The sequence below is a fragment of the Aulonocara stuartgranti genome (genome assembly GCF_965226115.1).
Source record: "Aulonocara stuartgranti genome assembly, chromosome: 23".
NCBI lineage: Eukaryota > Metazoa > Chordata > Actinopteri > Cichliformes > Cichlidae > Aulonocara > Aulonocara stuartgranti.
In genome coordinates, this window is record NC_138958.1 from 37,509,841 (window position 1) to 37,531,074 (window position 21,234).

General features: G+C 40.3%; 2 protein-coding genes across 3 annotated transcripts; both read right to left on the reverse strand.

The window, feature by feature from the left end:
- Window positions 1-710: 710 nt before the first annotated feature.
- On the reverse strand, window positions 711-10,922 carry LOC309700071 (uncharacterized protein). Of its 2 annotated transcripts, none has more exons than XM_082523440.1 (10): window positions 10,417-10,922; window positions 9,949-10,020; window positions 9,013-9,084; window positions 8,082-8,187; window positions 7,434-7,504; window positions 5,325-7,353; window positions 4,961-5,239; window positions 4,842-4,889; window positions 2,599-2,697; window positions 711-1,306 (listed from the first exon to the last, which is right to left on the reverse strand). In XM_082523440.1, exons 1-10 carry the CDS (start codon window positions 10,477-10,479, stop codon window positions 1,071-1,073), a joined length of 3,075 nt encoding a protein of 1,024 aa, XP_082379566.1. In that variant the 5' UTR covers window positions 10,480-10,922; the 3' UTR covers window positions 711-1,070. The 2 variants fall into 2 exon arrangements, with proteins under 2 accessions (XP_082379566.1, XP_082379567.1); XM_082523441.1 differs by lacking the exon at window positions 10,417-10,922 and adding an exon at window positions 8,545-8,587 and having other exon boundaries at window positions 9,949-10,000.
- LOC309700183 (histone-lysine N-methyltransferase SUV39H2-like) lies at window positions 10,625-19,288 on the reverse strand (the record flags this gene model as incomplete). The annotated part of the gene is made up of 9 exons (XM_082523631.1): window positions 14,472-19,288; window positions 13,744-13,864; window positions 13,268-13,430; window positions 12,907-13,099; window positions 12,182-12,253; window positions 11,714-11,785; window positions 11,246-11,317; window positions 10,885-10,956; window positions 10,625-10,672 (listed from the first exon to the last, which is right to left on the reverse strand). The coding sequence occupies exons 2-9, from the start codon at window positions 13,859-13,861 to the stop codon at window positions 10,625-10,627; spliced, it is 810 nt and encodes a 269-aa protein (XP_082379757.1). The 5' UTR covers window positions 13,862-13,864; window positions 14,472-19,288.
- Window positions 19,289-21,234: the final 1,946 nt, after the last annotated feature.

Here is a 21,234-nt window from a genome sequence, read left to right on the forward strand (position 1 = left end):
AAACATCGAATAATTAATTTTAAAAAAAGGAACCTGTTAGCATTTTCACTCCATGTGTGTATGACAGGTCACTGATCGTTTCAGTCCAATAAAGAATAGGTGCCCCTACATCATTTGCCTGTTTTCTCAGCTGTGCATGAACCAAGTCTTTTTCTTAGCTTTGATTTATCTGTGATGTGCTAAGTTCATTAGCGGCAATCACTGAGGCTTGTCAGAAGTGCACTAAAGTGATTTTGTTAATGACTCTGGAGATGGATCATCCTGATGTATGTAGGCGTCTTGCAAGGAAAACAGAATAATGTGGCTGCACTTGAAACTCGCGCTTCCACAGGCTCATTGAAAGCGCTATCAGAACAGTCAATACGTCCTCATTAGCTAAAGAAACATCAGGAAAAAAAAATATATCAAAAGTATACTTCATCCCACACTGTCACTACACACACACACACACACACACACACGCACGCACACACACACACACACACACATACTGGTAAAGGTGAATTGGAAGGACAATTTTTTCAAACAAGATTTTTGCAACACTAAACGGACCCCCCTTTCCGCTTGTGCTAGATAGATGAAGTGCATCTTTAAAAATCCCATTTGAGTTGTACAACACAAATCTCACTTCAAAATTGTGAAAAACACACCAGAACTCAAAATATAAGAACCTGACAACATGGTGTAATAAGAGGACAACACTAATTAGGTAACTTGGCTCCTCCCCCTGACATGAACAGTAATTGTCAGGGCTAACTTTATTAACAGGACAAAGGCCATACACATACACAAACATGTATTTTGTGTGTATTAAAAGGGCAACAGGTGAATAAAAGGAACAAATTGAGTGCATTTTACAAAAACAGGATTGTTTTGTTAACAGAAATGAAAATAACTGGCAATATAAAATTATATGTCCTCTTAGATCAGATGCACTAAAACAGTGTCAACAAAATGAATTTACCAATCTTCTAATAGTAAAATTCTAAAATAAATAAATGAGAAACCAAAACATACAAAATATCTTTTGTAACTCCTCCAAGAAGTACTTTGGAGTTATGTAGACTCCTCTACATAGGATTTTCTTTTTTCTTCAACGACACGCCCCGATTCCTCACAAAATCTCTGATGTTTTGAATAGAACGACCAGCCAGAGCAGGATCTTCTGCAGTTTTGCATTGCTGGCATTCGATAATAGTGGCCAGTTTTCCTTTTTTGATATGTTCGCCAAAATACTTCATTATCGCAGCAACCTCCGTGGGAGACCAAGGATGCTTTTTGACCCTCCTTGCATTTTCCAGAGAAGCTAGAAGCAGAAAAAAATAAATGTAAACAAACTACTTTTTAAACAATTTTTAAATTAAAGGGGACGTATTATGCTCAATTGTGTGAGTTGACATGGTTGTAGGATGCAAAAATATAATGGCGATAATCGGCTTCCTTCAAATAAGCCGAAGAATTGAGTTCTGCACACACTAGTTTTACAGCCCTGCTAAGAACAGTTAGTGTTTAGTCTACACAGCCCAAAGACGGCCTTTGCATTGTCCACGAGGACAGGTGCTGAGGCTGTGATTATGCTGGATTGTGCAAAATACACTACCTGGGACCTAAAAGAGCTCCTTTTTTAGTTGTTGAAAACCTACACTTAAGGAGTCGGGAGGCAATTCATAACCAAATATACATACAAAAGCAACAAAAAAAAGTGGGTTTTGCATAATATGTCCCCTTTAAGGTGAATTTGTTGTAACAGTGTTTCTTTGGTATAAATCCTGTAATGCTGACTGTTTAAATACTTATTACAATGGATGAATACATTTATTTAAATGTAAAATTCTGAAAGGTAGCCCACATTAAGTCAGAATTCCAATAAATAGCTATGGCAAATCACTATGGATGGAGAGCATTTTATTCCACACACCGTTATACAACAAAAAACATGTATAGCATGATATTGTAATAATTTGAAATGTATAACATATACTCAAACATTTCATATATAACTGTCTGACTCAAATGTTTATTTAAAAACAAGGGTGGACCCTGCCTGACCATGAGGTGGGCCTTCAGGTTTTTTCAGTGAACATAATTTTCTTCAAGACGTTCAGGTTACAGCCCACAATTAGCCAAACCAGCCCAAATTTTCCAATATTATCCAGATTCTGCCTATGGGAATAAGATGATGTTCAGAGTATGGAGATAATGTAGAAGCCCAATGGTTGAGGAATCCTCAAAATTAAAAACCCAAATCATAATATGTTCTCATTGCTTTGTTTATTAATTGTTTTGGTGCATTGCTGTTTTGAAAATGATAAGTATTTAAATGTATTACAGATTAAAACAGGCATAGGGAAAGTAATTTAAACATTTATCCCATTACTTAATACAAGGTATTGTTCCACATTGAATGTGATTTATGTTTTACCTTACCAAGTAGGTTAATATAATTGTCTAACCAAGTTGTAGAATTATGGTACGGTCCCTGGCAGAAAGATGAGCATAGTCACCATACTGGCTTGGGTGGTGTGGATAACTGGGTTCAAAAATGCATGAAGTTTACATTTGTGCTTAAGTGACTTTTGTATGCATGTCACCATTTACCAGATTGTTCATTTGTTTTCTTCTTACTGCTTGGCTTCATCTCCTTGTTTAGTATTCTGTTGGGTTCAATGACCTTACCCGCTCCATTTTTACTTTGTGCTGAAAAACAAAACAAAACAGTAAGCATATATTTGTTGTATTAAATCTCTTATAATGTAATGTCAAATGCTCCTGAATGTGGTCAAGCAACTAATGGACCTTGAAATCTTGAATATGGTTTCTAAGATAAATCCAGAGTCGCAACTATGACTTTTAGTTTAAGGTGACACATGTAAATGTGGAATATGGCTAGAGCTATTACAGCTGATATTAAAAGATACAAGGCTGAATTTTTCTCCAAACAAGACTCCGGTGTAGTGATGGGATTTCCGGCTCTTTTTAGAGATCCGGCTCTCTCGGCTCGGCTCACTAAAAAGAGCCGGCTCTTTCGGCTCCCGAACCGGCTCTTCAGGTTATTTTGTTGCTTTCATTCATTTATTATTAACAACAATATAAAATTATGCACAAAATGAATTACTAATGTTTAAAAACGTGTTTTCTATGTATATATGTTCATTATATAAATCTGCTTTTATTTATTCACTCCACATAAAATTTAAAAAATAAATTATAAAATACAAAAACCTACCATTTACAATTTAACTTTTAAAATTTAAACTTTAAATTTAAAAATACCAAGTGCCCAGTGCTCAGCTCAGTGGGTAGACACACTGGCAGCTTCACTTATATCACACTTAATTCACTGTGTTTTATCTTCCCATCGCACTGATGAGTGGACAGTTTTCAGGTGCCCGTGCACCGGCTCTATATGATATCCTTTTCTTGCAGACTCTACACTCTGCCTATGTATTGTCAGTAAAATTTAAATGGTTCTAGATTTTGCTTCTTTTCTTGGTGTCACTCATTTTCTTTACTCCACCTTTCTAATGTGACGACATTGTCTCTTGTTGTTGCTCCCGGCTCTCTTTCTCTCTCTCTCCCTGCTGCTCTTTTCATGTGCTACTGCTGTTGCGAGTGTAACTACCGCCCCTAGCTCCTCCCTCTGCTCAGAGGCGGGAGGGGTGCAAACGCAAGGCTCTGTTTGCGCCCCTCCCGTCTCTACTCAGCGCAAACACAAGGCTGACGTGCAGCGAAAAAAGTGAGAGAGAGGGCAAGAGAAAGTAAAAAAAAAAAATCCACGGTTCCCAATAAGGAGCCGGCTCGCATCGTTCACTTCAAAGAACCAGCTCTAAGAGCCATTTCGTTCGCGAACGACCCATCACTACTCCGGTGACTGGTCAACTTTCCACTCACCACTGATTTACTGTAGAAAGAGGATGAGAGCGTAGAGGGAATACTTCAGAAGCGCAAACCAGGTAAATAAAGAGTAGTAGATCAGCCCTCCACACACCAACTATTTTCATCTCTCTTGATTAATCTCATCTCCTTCTGTCTCCTGCAGGGCAGCTTCCTTTCTAACATCCTTCAACAAACCTTCCTCACTGTCCCTTGTTTGCACATGCCCAACACAACCTCAACCTGGCCAATGTAGAACAATGTAGACATTTTTTCCAACATGTGCAGTCCCAATGATATTGTTCTTCCTAATCCTATCCATTCTCTCCCCCTCAAAAAGAATCCCAGCATCTTTGCTTTCCCCAAACTCACCTCCAAGAACTGCAATCTATTAAGAACTCTGCTGCCCCCTTACTCTACTGCACTCACTCTAGAGACTATATCACCACATCCTAAAAAGAACATTACTGGCTGCACACTGACTATAGTATTGAGTGCAAACTCCTAATCAACTTTTAAGCCTTCAACAACCTCGCCCCCGCCACCCTGAGGGATTGTCTTTACTGTCACTCTCCCACAACACTGCTAACACTAACCTCCTTACCCCCATCATCAAAATCATAAATCTGAGGGTACAATCCTTTGCCACTGCTAATTGCACCCTCTGGAACTTCCTCTGCTCATTAGATTCTCTCTAGAACTTTAAATCACAGCTCAAAATCACCTGTTCAAACTAGCATTTCCTACCTGACCATCCTCCAAAACTGACCTTTCTATTCTGTTGAGCTGGTCTTTAGAAAGATCCTTGACTTTCTTTAAATTACCATTTGGACAAAGGTAACAATCACTGGAAAAATGATAGTAATGAATTATCTTTTTTTTTTTACATAAAGATAGCAAAGATAGCAAAAGTGTCTAGGAAGTAGTTACAAAGGTAAAAGCTTCAATAAATGATGACAAACACATACCTGGAGGTTCCTTGACAACTTTCTTCATCATTCTAGTATCTATAGAATCTGTAATAAAGTCTATTAGTCATGTGATTTCATAAATTGAACAAAGTTGAGACTAATCACATTGTACTTACCAATCTGTGGATATACAAGATTTCCTTCATTGACCTCGCGCTCCGCTCCGACCTCCTCGCGCTCCGCTCCGACCTCCTCGCGCTCCGCTCCGACCTCCTCGCGCTCCGCTCCGACCTCCTCGCGCTCCGCTCCGACCTCCTCGCGCTCCGCTCCGACCTCCTCGCGCTCCGCTCCGACCTCCTCTCGCTCCGCTCCGACCTCCTCACGCTCCGCTCCGACCTCACCACGCTCCGCTCCGACCTCACTTTCTTCACTTGAATCTGTCAACTGTAGGTTATCTAACAAAATAAAAGATTGTCTTAATGAATTATAAGGTTATAGTGCAGGAAACGTGTATAATTCTTAACCTTAACACCACTTTACCTTCGATTTCAATCTCTTCAAGTGTTTTGCCTTGAAGGCTTTTGAGAGACCCTTTCTCCATGGCAATCAGTAGTTTGGATATTTTGGCAAGCTGGGTAGTAGCCTCTGGAAGTCTATAATATTCGCGATGAACACGAATATCATGACCTAGGAAGTTGGCAACTTGGTCTAACTCGTGATTCTTGAGGTTTAAGATCTGAGACAAAGTTGCGACATGTTTGCGCAACTGCGTTGAACGTAGGTGTTCAGGGTTTTCAGCCCCACATTCAGTCGCATAAATCCTCAAACAGTCCTGTCCTCTGTAGGGAGTCAGACAATGAGGTCTGGCAAACAGGAATATGTTTTCTGCCAGAACACCACAGTCTTGTCTTTTCTCTGTCAGCCGTGTTATGGCATTCACCATGTCTGGTGAAAGTAGCACTGCAACCTTGCGTCCTCGTTTACCCCTCAATTCTACACGACTGAAGTGTTGACAAAGGTAAAGTTCAAATTTTGTCAGTCCAATTGCAACATCCTTGTGCAGGGTACTAGTGTCTCTCTCCTGGAAGCCATTCAGTGTCATCTTTGAAATTTCTCCCCCTCTTCTCCTGTTAAATAGTATTACATTTGCCATGGTAGCTTTACAAAGTTCACTGTATGATTTTGGTGAACTATGCTCTTCCAAGTCCTTCAGTGCTTGTTCTGTAGTCTTCTCCAGATGTCTATGAAGACGCTGAACATCTTCTGTGAAAGGAAGTGTGGAAGGCTTGTTGAAGTGCCGCTCGTTTAGTGTGGTTAATGCAGTATGGGAGATGAGTTCTGACCACTTTGTAGCATAAAGGGTTTTGAAACTCTGGGTTGACTTTATCAGTGCACTGTCTTCTGCCATCAGTGCTCTGCAATGTATAATATCACAGACTTTCTGCAGTGAGTGTCCCAACTTTAAAGCAAGGCTTGGAGTCGAGTAGCAGTTCTTTTCTTCATCATACCCACACACCTTCTTAACAGCTTTGATAACCACATTGAAATTTGCAGGTCTTACAGCATCCTCAAAAGTGTGTATTGAGCATTCTTTCCGAAGTGTGAGCAGAAGTCTTCCACATTCTCGGAGTGTCTGGCGAATGTAGTCAAATTTGGTGGGATCTTTCCCATGTTTGTTAAAGAATGATTGAGCAAGCTGAAGAATAGAGAAGTCACTTCGCACAGTAGAAGTTATTTCATCATCTTTCATGACAGCTAATATCTTCCAAACACCGGGGGAAACTTGCTGACACAGAGCTGACTCACTCATACAGGCCAGGCACAAGACCTTTTTTCGTCCCCCCTCTGAATTGGCCTCCACTGGTTTTGAAGAACATTTACGAACATGTCTCCAAAGATCTCTTTTAAGATATAATGCCTCGCAATAAATGCAGTGAATATAGTCTTTTCCTTTGTAGGATTTTTTTGATGTGCGTCTGGTTTTTAATGATCCAATCCCACTTGCGATGACCTCCGAGTTATGTCTGTGGTTTCCTTTGTTTCGCAGCTTAGAAAGCATTTTCAAACGGTCTTTGGACTTCTTGGGAAGACTTAAAACTCGAGCAACATCTGCATGTGATTTCTCATGAGTTTTTAAATGACGTGTAAACTTTGTCTGTAGTTTTCCACAAATGTAGCAGTATGTTTTGTTTCTTAGTGAGGAGGATGTTTTTAAGGAATCTTCAGCCGTAGTATTAGAGTCATCAACAATGCCTTCAGCATCAGACTTTTCTGCTGTGGCAATAACCCCTGATACGTCGAGCTGTCTTGTGCCAATTCCATCTTCAGATATTGATTCGGCATCTTCTGAAATTCTTTGTCCTACTCTCTCTAAAAAACTTTCTAGGCGAGGTCTTTTCGTTTTGCAAGCAGATTGACTGCTGGAGATCTCAGAGTTCTGTACTTGTTTGCAACTTATATTTAAAGGCTCTGATTTGTTGTCCCATGAGCTGTCTGAGTCAGCTATAGAATCTGGCACATATTCCTCTTCTGATGAAGCCCCCTCACTTGAACTATCTTCACTAAAGACCTAATAACAATCAAAAACACAAAGTAAGACTTTGTTTACCTTACATATTTTACTGAGAAGAATTCTGCAAAAACACTTACCTCTGGAAGAGGTTCAGTGAGGTTCACCTTGTGGCTAACATAACATCTTTTGTGCCAGGACTGGTAGCAAACTAGACAGAGAAAAATTAAGTTAATAAAAGAAAGGTAGTTAAAGCCGCTTTCCCCAATTAAAAAAAAAACAGGCTAGATGGAAGCATAAACACAGTCAAGAAGGCTCCCCCCTCCCATTGGATATTATCCATAGGCCACACCCCCTGGTGTGCTTTGCTGCTAAACAGGCCAGTGCATAGTGTGGTGGAGCCATGTTAATGTAGAATTTAAGGAGTCAGGAAAGACTGTTCTATCGTTTTTCTGGACTGAGCCATGTTATTGGCTGATGGTTTTAGACAAATGCAACAGAACCACTTCATTTTTTTTTCTTTAATCTCCAAACAACATTTATAGCTATGCTTTGTTAAAATGTTGTTATGAACATGAAAAAAAAATATGTTAAGCTAACTTGTTTTTGCAAATTGGGTATAGCAGCTTTAATAATGACATGGTAAGTAAATATGTAAAAAGTGCAGATGTAAAAGGTTCATTATGAACATATATCATATTTACTTATGGATTAGTTTTTATAGTGTTCCTTATGGATCATATTTAAGATATTCTAATGTACCCAACCTTCCATAATTAAATAATTACCTTCACATCTCACACCACTCCATTTCAGAGGCGAAAAAGGTCCTCCACATGCAAAACATTTTTCTAAACTTGACATTTCGTCAGGGACTAGATCATGATCGCAGTCCTGTTTGGTAAAAAAAAACAAAAAAAAAAAACAGTGTAATCAAAAACAAAATTCATACTTTTGTGATGTAAAATATCACAACCAAATAGTTGTTTTGGTTCCTCTTTAAAAAGGAGTTAAGGACTGAAGAAAAAAAAAAAAAAAAAAAAAACACAGGTTCAAGTGTTACTAAAACTATTAAATCAATTTTTGTAACTTTTGCAATGCAAAATTTAAAGGGAAAAATACCTGCTGTATATAGAGCAATTTTCAAAACAATTTGTTCTTCTAGGTTTTATATTATGGTATATATTACAAAACCACAATGAAAAGAAAATTCATTGTGGACCCACAACACCCAAAAAAGATTAGACTTACAATTTGTTCTTTCTGAAATGAGAAGATGTGTCCAAAGTTTTGACTGGGAGTGTAAAAAAGTATAATTAAATCATGAAGTCATGAATCCATCAAGACATAACGGATGGCCTTTACACAACAATGTTACATAAATGTGCTTAGCATTAACAGGAAAGAGTTTAGCGATTGTTTCGGTTGTATTTACATGCTCCTTCCTATAGTAAGCTTCATTCTTGCTCCTTGATCAGCTGAAATTCAAATATGCGATCTAACTACATCAGAGTTCATTTCAACCAAGCCGAGAACTACGTCTTTATGCAAACCAGATTTAGGGTTGGGGTTTCATACTTCTTGTTTCAAATCTCAGTCCTCCTAATGCGTGCATCTTACTTGGTCAAGATAACCAAGGACCCACATACCTCAATACTGCCTAATAACCAGCACCTCAGTCTACAACTAAAACAATCTGACACTGAAACTCCAATTTACCTTTGTTGCGTCGTTAGGAGAGGAACTGGCTGCATTCTCATCCACAGCCTGAGATGGCACCATGTTGGATTTCTAAAGAAGAAGCGTGAATAATGAATGGCAGTCTTTGGGTCTAGCCAAGATGAATACAGTCCTCCTAATGTCTGGACCTGTCCAGTTGAGTATTACACAGGACCCGTGTGTGTATGCACAATTGCCAGAGTAACTCTCATTGATCTGAATTCATTTCTAAACTCAGTCCTCCTAATGTCTGGACCTGTCCAGTTGAGTAATACACAGGACCCGTGTGTGTGGGCGCACTTGTAGGTAGAACTCAGTTGTTTATACTTCCTGTTTCAAATCTCAGTCCTCCTAATGCGTGCATCTTACTTGGTCAAGATAACCAAGGACCCACATACCTCAATACTGCCTAATAACTAGCACCTCAGTCTACAACTAAAACAATCTGACACTGAAACTCCAATTTACCTTTGTTGCGTCGTTAGGAGAGGAACTGGCTGCATTCTCATCCACAGCCTGAGATGCCACCATGTTGGATTTCTAAGGAAGAAGCATGAATAATGAATGGCAGTCTTTGGGTCTAGCCAAGATGAATACAGTCCTCCTAATGTCTGGACCTGTCCAGTTGAGTAATACACAGGACCCGTGTGTGTATGCACAATTGCCAGAGTAACTCTCATTGATCTGAATTCATTTCTAAACTCAGTCCTCCTAATGTCTGGACCTGTCCAGTTGAGTAATACACAGGACCCGTGTGTGTGGGCGCACTTGTAGGTAGAACTCAGTTGTTTATACTTCCTGTTTCAAATCTCAGTCCTCCTAATGCGTGCATCTTACTTGGTCAAGATAACCAAGGACCCACATACCTCAATACTGCCTAATAACTAGCACCTCAGTCTACAACTAAAACAATCTGACACTGAAACTCCAATTTACCTTTGTTGTGTCGTTAGGAGAGGAACTGGCTGCATTCTCATCCACAGCCTGAGATGGCACCATGTTGGATTTCTAAGGAAGAAGCATGAATAATGAATGGCAGTCTTTGGGTCTAGCCAAGATGAATACAGTCCTCCTAATGTCTGGACCTGTCCAGTTGAGTAATACACAGGACCCGTGTGTGTATGCACAATTGCCAGAGTAACTCTCATTGATCTGAATTCATTTCGAAACTTGGTCCTCCTAATGTCTGGACCTGTCCAGTTGAGTAATACACAGGACCCGTGTGTGTGGGCGCACTTGTAGGTAGAACTCAGTTGTTTATACTTCCTGTTTCAAATCTCAGTCCTCCTAATGCGTGCATCTTACTTGGTCAAGATAACCAAGGACCCACATACCTCAATACTGCCTAATAACTAGCACCTCAGTCTACAACTAAAACAATCTGACACTGAAACTCCAATTTACCTTTGTTGCGTCGTTAGGAGAGGAACTGGCTGCATTCTCATCCACAGCCTGAGATGGCACCATGTTGGATTTCTAAGGAAGAAGCGTGAATAATGAATGGCAGTCTTTGGGTCTAGCCAAGATGAATACAGTCCTCCTAATGTCTGGACCTGTCCAGTTGAGTAATACACAGGACCCGTGTGTGTATGCACAATTGCCAGAGTAACTCTCATTGATCTGAATTCATTTCTAAACTCAGTCCTCCTAATGTCTGGACCTGTCCAGTTGAGTAATACACAGGACCCGTGTGTGTGGGCGCACTTGTAGGTAGAACTCAGTTGTTTATACTTCCTGTTTCAAATCTCAGTCCTCCTAATGCGTGCATCTTACTTGGTCAAGATAACCAAGGACCCACATACCTCAATACTGCCTAATAACTAGCACCTCAGTCTACAACTAAAACAATCTGACACTGAAACTCCAATTTACCTTTGTTGCGTCGTTAGGAGAGGAACTGGCTGCATTCTCATCCACAGCCTGAGATGCCACCATGTTGGATTTCTAAGGAAGAAGCGTGAATAATGAATGGCAGTCTTTGGGCCTAGCCAAGATGAATACAGTCCTCCTAATGTCTGGACCTGTCCAGTTGAGTAATACACAGGACCCGTGTGTGTGGGCGCACTTGTAGGTAGAACTCAGTTGTTTATACTTCCTGTTTCAAATCTCAGTCCTCCTAATGCGTGCATCTTACTTGGTCAAGATAACCAAGGACCCACATACCTCAATACTGCCTAATAACTAGCACCTCAGTCTACAACTAAAACAATCTGACACTGAAACTCCAATTTACCTTTGTTGCGTCGTTAGGAGAGGAACTGGCTACATTCTCATCCACAGCCTGAGATGGCACCATGTTGGATTTCTAAGGAAGAAGCGTGAATAATGAATGGCAGTCTTTGGGTCTAGCCAAGATGAATACAGTCCTCCTAATGTCTGGACCTGTCCAGTTGAGTAATACACAGGACCCGTGTGTGTATGCACAATTGCCAGAGTAACTCTCATTGATCTGAATTCATTTCTAAACTCAGTCCTCCTAATGTCTGGACCTGTCCAGTTGAGTAATACACAGGACCCGTGTGTGTGGGCGCACTTGTAGGTAGAACTCAGTTGTTTATACTTCCTGTTTCAAATCTCAGTCCTCCTAATGCGTGCATCTTACTTGGTCAAGATAACCAAGGACCCACATACCTCAATACTGCCTAATAACTAGCACCTCAGTCTACAACTAAAACAATCTGACACTGAAACTCCAATTTACCTTTGTTGTGTCGTTAGGAGAGGAACTGGCTGCATTCTCATCCACAGCCTGAGATGGCACCATGTTGGATTTCTAAGGAAGAAGCATGAATAATGAATGGCAGTCTTTGGGTCTAGCCAAGATGAATACAGTCCTCCTAATGTCTGGACCTGTCCAGTTGAGTAATACACAGGACCCGTGTGTGTATGCACAATTGCCAGAGTAACTCTCATTGATCTGAATTCATTTCGAAACTTGGTCCTCCTAATGTCTGGACCTGTCCAGTTGAGTAATACACAGGACCCGTGTGTGTGGGCGCACTTGTAGGTAGAACTCAGTTGTTTATACTTCCTGTTTCAAATCTCAGTCCTCCTAATGCGTGCATCTTACTTGGTCAAGATAACCAAGGACCCACATACCTCAATACTGCCTAATAACTAGCACCTCAGTCTACAACTAAAACAATCTGACACTGAAACTCCAATTTACCTTTGTTGCGTCGTTAGGAGAGGAACTGGCTGCATTCTCATCCACAGCCTGAGATGGCACCATGTTGGATTTCTAAGGAAGAAGCGTGAATAATGAATGGCAGTCTTTGGGTCTAGCCAAGATGAATACAGTCCTCCTAATGTCTGGACCTGTCCAGTTGAGTAATACACAGGACCCGTGTGTGTATGCACAATTGCCAGAGTAACTCTCATTGATCTGAATTCATTTCTAAACTCAGTCCTCCTAATGTCTGGACCTGTCCAGTTGAGTAATACACAGGACCCGTGTGTGTGGGCGCACTTGTAGGTAGAACTCAGTTGTTTATACTTCCTGTTTCAAATCTCAGTCCTCCTAATGCGTGCATCTTACTTGGTCAAGATAACCAAGGACCCACATACCTCAATACTGCCTAATAACTAGCACCTCAGTCTACAACTAAAACAATCTGACACTGAAACTCCAATTTACCTTTGTTGTGTCGTTAGGAGAGGAACTGGCTGCAATCTCATCCACAGCCTGAGATGCCACCATGTTGGAGTTCTAAGGAAGAAGCATGAATAATGAATGGCAGTCTTTGGGTCTAGCCAAGATGAATACAGTCCTCCTAATGTCTGGACCTGTCCAGTTGAGTATTACACAGGACCCGTGTGTGTATGCATACTTTTCAGTATAGCCTTTATTCATTTAATACTATTTATACTTATACTGTACTATTTACATTATACCTTGCTTCTCCATGGCCAGTTGGAATCACCATAGTTATAGGTGATTTCTTCTCCTGGACCAATATCTTTGATTGCAAACAAACAGAGATGGGGCCTTCCATCCACTCTGGTAACTGTCATTTTACTGTTTGGATTCACATTATCGTCATTTACAAGTCTGCCAAGTGAGCCGTCCTCTCTGGTAGCATCAACACTAAAACAAAAAGTATACAATAACAATTACACTCTGTAAAGAAAGTCATTAAGTATATTAGGTTGTAGAACGTCTGAATAACATTTTAATATTCAATTCAAAATATTATTTGAATATTATAATTTGTAAACCTCATGTATTTTATCCTTTATCAAAGCAGTTACATACCATAACTGTTTTCCATTGAACTTGAAATCAAATATGAAAACCTTGAGTGCATCATGGTAAAGTTTCATTCGGTTTTCTTGTTCCTCTTTAGTTATGATTTGTCCTCTGTACTCAAAAAGAAAATCTCCCTTTTGAAATGACCGACAGCTGAACACACCGCGACCTAAAGACACACATCAAAAACAAATTGGGCAATAAACTATAAACCATTTAATTAAAATCCTTCTTGTTTTTAAATATGTTTTTTATTTGATTATATTGTATTATTTATTTTGGAACATGTAACATGTTCATAATTCCTTGGGGAAAGACAAGGAAAAAATAGAAATATAATAATAATAATAATAATAATAAAACAAGTATAATTATATTCGTGATTATTAATTTTCTCATGCATGGTATGCTACAAAAAAACTACAAAAAACATAAAAATTTCTATTTTGAGAAGCTGACTGCATTCTTTGGAATCAACTCACCTTTAAATGAATCAATATACCTCACATCAAATCCTGCCTTGTCTTCACCTAAGGAGCAGTAATACCTAGCATCTTGTATGGGATTTATTTTAGCTCTCCGTGGCCTTGTTGCCGCCATCCCCTGCAAAGATCAGGTATTAATGACTTTAGAAATAACACATTATACTACAAAATGTATGTAGACATAGAAATAAACAGATCGAAAAATCTATTTATGTTGGGGAGAGCTCCCCTAAAGGTTCCAAATATCTGTGTTCCTCCTATCTTGTATCACTGTGTGTCAGAGGCTGCATGCCCTACCTGTGGAAGTTCTGTTTCGTATATTTTATTTGGTCTAAGGTTACTGCAAATCTTAATGAGTTAATTTTCATATCCACATTTCCTTAACCTTTTATATTTCTTAAAGTTATAAATTAAAATAATGATTTAGTATGGTTGAACAATAAGCATATTTGTCCTACAGTTTTTGTTTCATTTGTAAAATATTTTCTGAAAACAGATCTCACTAGTTTTAAAACCACAAGTTTTGTGATGCTAAAACCAAAATTAATCAAACCAACAGCAACAGAATGTCAAACTTTTGCTACTAGCATGCTGGCTAGCTAAACTGTCAAAAATTAGATGCTTTGGTGTATCCGAACGTAATATAATAACCTATATTACTTTGCTTTATTGGATGAATATATTTATATAAACATCATGTGTAAGGGAATTTGTATGGTTCTCACCTGATCTTCCACGAAAGCAGTAAGATAAAAGCTGTCTCATTAAATCCTCATGTCGTGCACCTGAACTCTTTAGTGTCCTCTTCTTCTTCTTCTGCTCTTTAAATGTTCATGGTGGTTGGCAACCAGCGTAGATGTACATTAGCGCCCCCATAGTGCTGAGGAGTGGATATCATTGGCCAAGAACAGTGGATTAACACTGGGATTCTTGCAAATAGAATGCTATGATGTAATAGAGTTAAATTGCTCTAGTGCATTCTGACATAACTCACTTGGAATATGTAGACTTAATAATACTGTATAAAATGTAATTTTTCCAAAAGACTGATATTTATGCTTCTAAATTTTTAAAGAATGAAACAAAAGTAGTAAATGGGGATGATGAGTTTTAGTAACAACTTCAAAGTTATTTGGCTAAAAGAGTTTTAAAATTCAAATAATTAACTTGGACCAAAAAGGCATATTATTGCTACAATGAGATTGGTGAATAAAAATAGATTAGACCACAGATATTTAAGTATTGCAGCAATACAATTAATTTTCATGACCTTAAGTGTTTTTGTGATGCTTTCTTTTTCTTTTTAAATAGTAAAAACTCATGACATAATTAGGACAAAGTTTATAATGAAATAGAAAAATCTTTATTATTGTGGCTGGTCTGGGATGCTGCTGCAGGTGAGATGGACTCACCTGCATTGTATCTACAATCTGTTACAGCAACCGTATAATTATTGTAATTGTTGGACAGCGCGAGGGAACGACCGGCTCAGGTGAGCCACAGGCTGGTGCGCTAGCGGGATGGGGGTGCCGCTGGAAGCGTGGGCGGTCCCTGGAACCACCTCGTCACCAGCGCCGCTAGATCTACAGGCGAACGCCCAGGTAGTCACTTCCCCGTGGCTGGGCTGGGGCGCTGATGCTCCAGGCCTATTCCCTCGCTTGCTCATGGAGGGGGGGGGGGAGGTGGCTCCTCGGTCTTAGTCGGGGGAAGAGGGTATGTGGCGGGGCGTGTTCTGCGATGCCGCTGCATGTGAGATGGACCCACCTGCACGGCATCTATAATCACACCACGCTGGCTTAAAACTTGTGCTCTGCTTGTGGTGTTGTTTGTGGTGATGTGTACGGCAGACACAAACATACCTTCCCACCCTCATACACACAACCACAAACACTCGGCCCTCACCCAACGTGGACACAGACATAAATGGACACTGTACACACAATCACACTCCCCAAACATTCTCTACATCCCAGGTCCAGGTATTCTTGCCCCGGAGGGGGAACTCATACCCAGACCCAGATGTTGCCCTCCTCCCTGAGGTGGAAATCAAGCAGACCGTCCCCGGCTCCGCAGTGGCAGGGGGCCGCTGCAACCCAGGCCTCGATCAGATGGCCAATTCCACCTTCAGGCCCCCCCGCCCTGACGGCTGGCAGAGAGTGGGGCTCTGTGAAGACCCCATGCCTCCCTCCGCTCGCTCATATGTAGTGTTGCTGCGTGCTGTTCTAAAGTGCATTTAAAACACGGGAGGAGATGTCATCTGTTCTTTTGATATTCATCAGAACCCTGGCTGCAGCATTTTGGATCAGCTGAAGACTTTTAGTTGCATTATGTGGACTTCCTGATAGTTAAGAGTTATAGTAATGCAGCCTTGAAGTAACAAAGGCATCAACTAGTTTTTCAGCATCACTCCTGGATGGGATGTTTCTAATTTTAGCAATATTACGGAGGTGGAAGGAGGAGACCCTAGAAACCTCTTTCATGTCAGATCTAAATGACATGTCTTTGTCAAAAAATAACACAGAGGTTCTTTGCTTTATTACTGGAGGCTAATTTAATGCCATCCAGATGAAGGGACTGACCAAGTAATTTGTTTTTCTGAGCTTCTGGTCCAAAGACAACTTCTGTCTTGTCGGAATTCAAAAGGAGGAAGTTTGAAGACATCCAGGTTTTTATGTCTTCCAAGCATGCCCGTAATCTTTATAACTGATTAGGTTCATCAGGATTTAGGTGTGCATAGCTATGGAAATTTATCCCATGCTGTCTAATGATTTTACCAATAGGGAACATATATATAGTAAAAAGGATCAGTCCAAGTACAGAACCCTGTGGTGTACGCCACAAGTAACCATAGAGGTTGAAGAGGATTTATCATTTACGTAAACAAACCTTGAGTCTGTTGGACAAGTAAGATTTAAACCAGCCTAGTGCTGTTCCTTTGATCCCTGCAACATTTTCAAACCTTTCTATGAGAATATTGTGATTGAATGTGTCAAAAACAGCACTGAGGTCCAGTAGAACCAGAATGGTCACCAGTCCATTATCTGAGGCCATGAGAATATCATTAGTAACTTTCACCAGAGCTGTTTCAGTGCTATGATGAGCTCTAAAGCCAGATTGAAACTCTTCAAACAGGTCGTTATTGTTTAAGTGCTAACACACCTGATTGGCAACTATTACCTCAAGAATTTTAGATATGAAGGGAAGATTAGATATAGGTCTATAGTTCATTAAGTTGTCTTGATTAAAAGAGGGTTTCTTAAATAGAGGTTTAATTACAGCAACCTTAAAATCCTATGGTACGTATCCATTTTCTAAAAATAAATTCATTATATCCAAAACTGGAGCAACAATTAAAGGAAATACCGCTTTAAATAGTTTGGTTCGGGATTAGGTCTAACATGCAGGTATGTATGTAGACCATGTCTACATACCTAAATGTCATAGTTCAGCTGTGTGCAGGCAGGAACGAGGAAAAGGACCCAAAATGCAGACTCTCGGAAGACTGGAGTGAAACTCAAAAACGGCAGCTTTATTGCTGGTTGGAAAATAAGAGACAATACAAAACTAATCCACGGGGAGACACACAGCACAGGATTAGTGCCGTTTACGACGCGACAGGGAGCACAGAAAATACAGGGCTAAAATACACAGGGCATAACGAGGGGAATGAGAGGCAGGAGGTGAACACTGGTGGGAGACATCAGGGCTAACGAGACCAAGGAAGCAAAACTGAAAACACTGACATGAGACAAAGGCTGTATCCCAATTCAGGGTCTGCAGCCTTAAAGTACGCAGCCTCAACGATCCTCAAAGGCTGCGTACTCAAAGACCGCTAAGGCCGGAAGTAAGAGGCTTGTGAAATGGGACGGTCTAGCCTCCATCGCGCTGCCCAGGTTGCCTAGCAACCATAACACCAATCGCTGGAAACGTTTCATACAGTTTTGTTTGACAGAAATGAAAGAGAACATATTTTGTTTGTGTGTTTGTTTCTACACGAGCTTTGTGTGATTTAATAAGTATCTGAGGCTGAGACCACAGGACTGTAAAACATGATTGTTGGCCTTCATATTTGTACTGCAGTCATTTAAGATTAGCTAGTAAATAACAATTAGCTAATGTTGTTCATGAGACTAAAGTCAGTGTAAATATGATATGGCCAATATTATAGTTATTATATTAATCATCATAAGCCATTACAGCAGTGAGTTTGAACTCTCAAATCAAATCACTTCTACAGCACATGTGAGTGAAATTCATGTGAGTGAACTCTGTGTCAAATATAGTCATGTAAGGTTTGGTTCCAGTTACGACCCGATTGCTTCAGCCCATAAAGTGATTTCTTTAGTCTATACACCAGTTTATTAGTCTCACTTGATTCTGTCTCAAAACCTTCTGGTTGTTGTATATATATTTCTTCATTTATTGGTGCGTGTAGATAGGCGGTTTTTACATCCATCTGGTGAACCAACATATCATCCTGAACCACTTTCTGCATCAAAACTCTCACACTCGATAAATTAGCAGTCGGTGAAAAAGTCTCCTCATAATCAACTCCTTTTGTTTGACTAAAACCTTTAGCCACAAATCGAGCTTTATATCTGTCTGATCCGTCTGAGTTCTTTTTAACGGCATAAACCCATTTACCCCCCACTGCTTTCTTACCCTCTGGTAAAGTGGTTAAAGTAAATGTGTCATTCTCCTTAAGGGATTGAATTTCTTCATTCATCGCTTTTTCCCATTCTTTTGACTCACTTGACACAATAGCTTCACTAAATGATGTGGGTATTTCACACAACAATCTGTAGCAATAATCAACACTAGTTTGCATCTGTTCATTTTCACACTCTTTCACATCCGTGATATAATCACTCAAATAATCAGGTCTCTTTCTGATTCTGGATGGATAACGTGTAGCTCCAGCATCTACTTTATCCTCAGTTTTAACCTCGGACTCAGTTTGACTGCTTTCACTACCATCTGGAATGTCCTCATCCTTCGTCTGTTTGGGTTCACCATCTTTTCTGGATTCATAAACCTCATCTTCATACATCTGATCACTCTGTGTTTGTTGATCCATTGTCGCGGGATTTAGTATTTTTATCAATCTGTGCTTTTCAACCTTCCCGGTTTTTGGGAAATAGATCAAATATGCTGGACTATTTTTGTCATATCCCAAGAAAACACCTTTGTCGCATCTTGGATCCAGCTTTCCCCTATTTTGTTTATAAGCATAGCACAATGATCCGAATTTTTTCATTCTAGAAAGATCAGGTCTTTTTCCAGTTAACATCTTATACGCTGTCTGACCTGTGCGTTTGTTAAAACATCGGTTCCTAATCACTCCCGCGGTTTGTACTGCATATGGCCATAAAGACTTTGGCAATTCGCTCTCAACTAACATGCATCTCGCCATGTCAAAAAGTGTACGCCAGTTCCTCTCTGCTGTTCGGTTTTGATGAGGCGAATATGGCGCCGAAGTTTCCTGCCTAATGCCGTGTCTACTTAATAAATCTCTGAACTGACTGCTTGTAAATTCAGTTCCATTATCAGAATGAAAGCACTTGATTTTCCCATATGACGCCACATCTGCAATAAATCTTTCAGTTGCTTGAGTTGTATCACTTTTGTGTTTCAGATTATATACAAATGTTGCACCTGAATAATCATCAACAAACGACAAAACAAACTTAAACCCTTCTTTAGAGTTTGGCGTAATCGGACCAGCCAAATCCGTATGTACCAACTCTAATGCTGCCCTGGCCTTTTCATCTGGTTCTCGGTTCCTAGTTTGAATAAACTTCCCTTGTATACAGGCTTCACATTGCATATTTTTGTTGATTTTACCCTTAATTTCCATTCCATCAACGACATTTTGCAGATTTTGAACATCCTCATAATTACAGTGTCCTAGGATTTCATGCCACGTTTGCATATCAAAACATCCATTACATTTATCTTCAAACTCTTGCACAGTGTTTATAAAGAACAGTCTCTCGTGTTCATATATAGGGAATTTTGTTCCATCAACATGTTTAAGAAAACTGTCCCCGTGTTTGAAAACCACAGTGGCTCCGTTACTAGTAGCTGCTTTTACTGACAAAATGTCCTGTGGGAACGATGGAATGTAGAGTGCTTGTTTCAATGTTACCTTGTGGCTGCGTCCTTTACTGTCGATCATACTTATCTCAGCATCTCCTCGCCGCTTTGCAGCTCCTCTGCTCCGCCTTCCGTCAGCCAACTCTACACAATGAGCCTCGGGTTGAAATGTGTCATCAAAAGTCTTAAAACTCTCGATCTTCGTGAAGATATGTGACGTCGCTCCCGTATCCACCAATAGCTGGTTATTCAGCATCTCTTGGCCGCCGTCCGGGACCCTCTGGGGTTTGGAGCCCGTCTTGAACGCGTAGTCCTTCTCCACGACCCCTCTCGCTTCATCCCGTCTTAGCTTCCTTCTACAGGTCGCATCTTTGTGTGTACTACTCCGGCAAAAACTGCACCATACTCTAGATCGGCACGTTCTTGCAGTGTGTCCCTTTAGTCGAAAATTTAAAACACACAATCTCATTATTCTTTGATCTTCGGTCATCTGCTCGCCATGAAGTAGAATCCTGGTCTGATTGCACTTTTGTCCTCATTACGTTGTCATTAGTTATAGCCACACGCATTCGCTCGGTTTCTTCATAACTTCTGAGTTTTACTTTAAAATCTGAAAATGTGATTTTTGCTTCACTCTGTGTAACGTGCACAATCAGGGGTTTAAACGTCTCTGGTAGACCTTTCATTATCATTGCGATCAGAAGTCCATCAGTTAGTGACTCACCCGCATTTTTTAACGCTGTGATAATTGCTTCTGCTCGGATAATATAGTCCGTCACACTTTCATTCTTTTCATTTGTGAGAGAAGTGAGTTCGGTGTACAGACTTATGATCCTTGGCTTGCCCACTCCTGCATAATGACCTCTCAAAATTTTTAGGGCCTTCCGTCCGTCATCAACTGCATCTCTCATAACTAACGATAAACTTTTGTCATCCAGAAATTGTATCAACTCTGCATATGCTTCTGCATTTTTGTCATCATCTTCACCATCGGCTTCTTCATCACCCTCAGCCTTTAAGATGACATCTTTCAAACCTTGTAGTCTGAGATGACCAAGGAACTTCGTTTCCCATATCTCATATTTCCTTTCATCTCCATCAAATTGCAAACGGGAATATCGACTGCCCGACTCTGCCGTGCGTCTGCTCATGATGCACAAAAACGCTTACTCACTCAATCGTGCCAAACTTTTAACACCTGCCGGTAACTTGCGCAGCGGAAGCGTGCTGGGCCCATAACCTGTTAGCAGAGCTGCTCTGGGCCACGTCATGGCATAATATTTTTGAGGGAGAATAAAAAGTCAACACACATATCTTATTTCTGATGGAGGACTCTGCCACTACACTTCTCCAGTCCATTCACAGTAGTCGTTGCATGGTGAGACATGGATA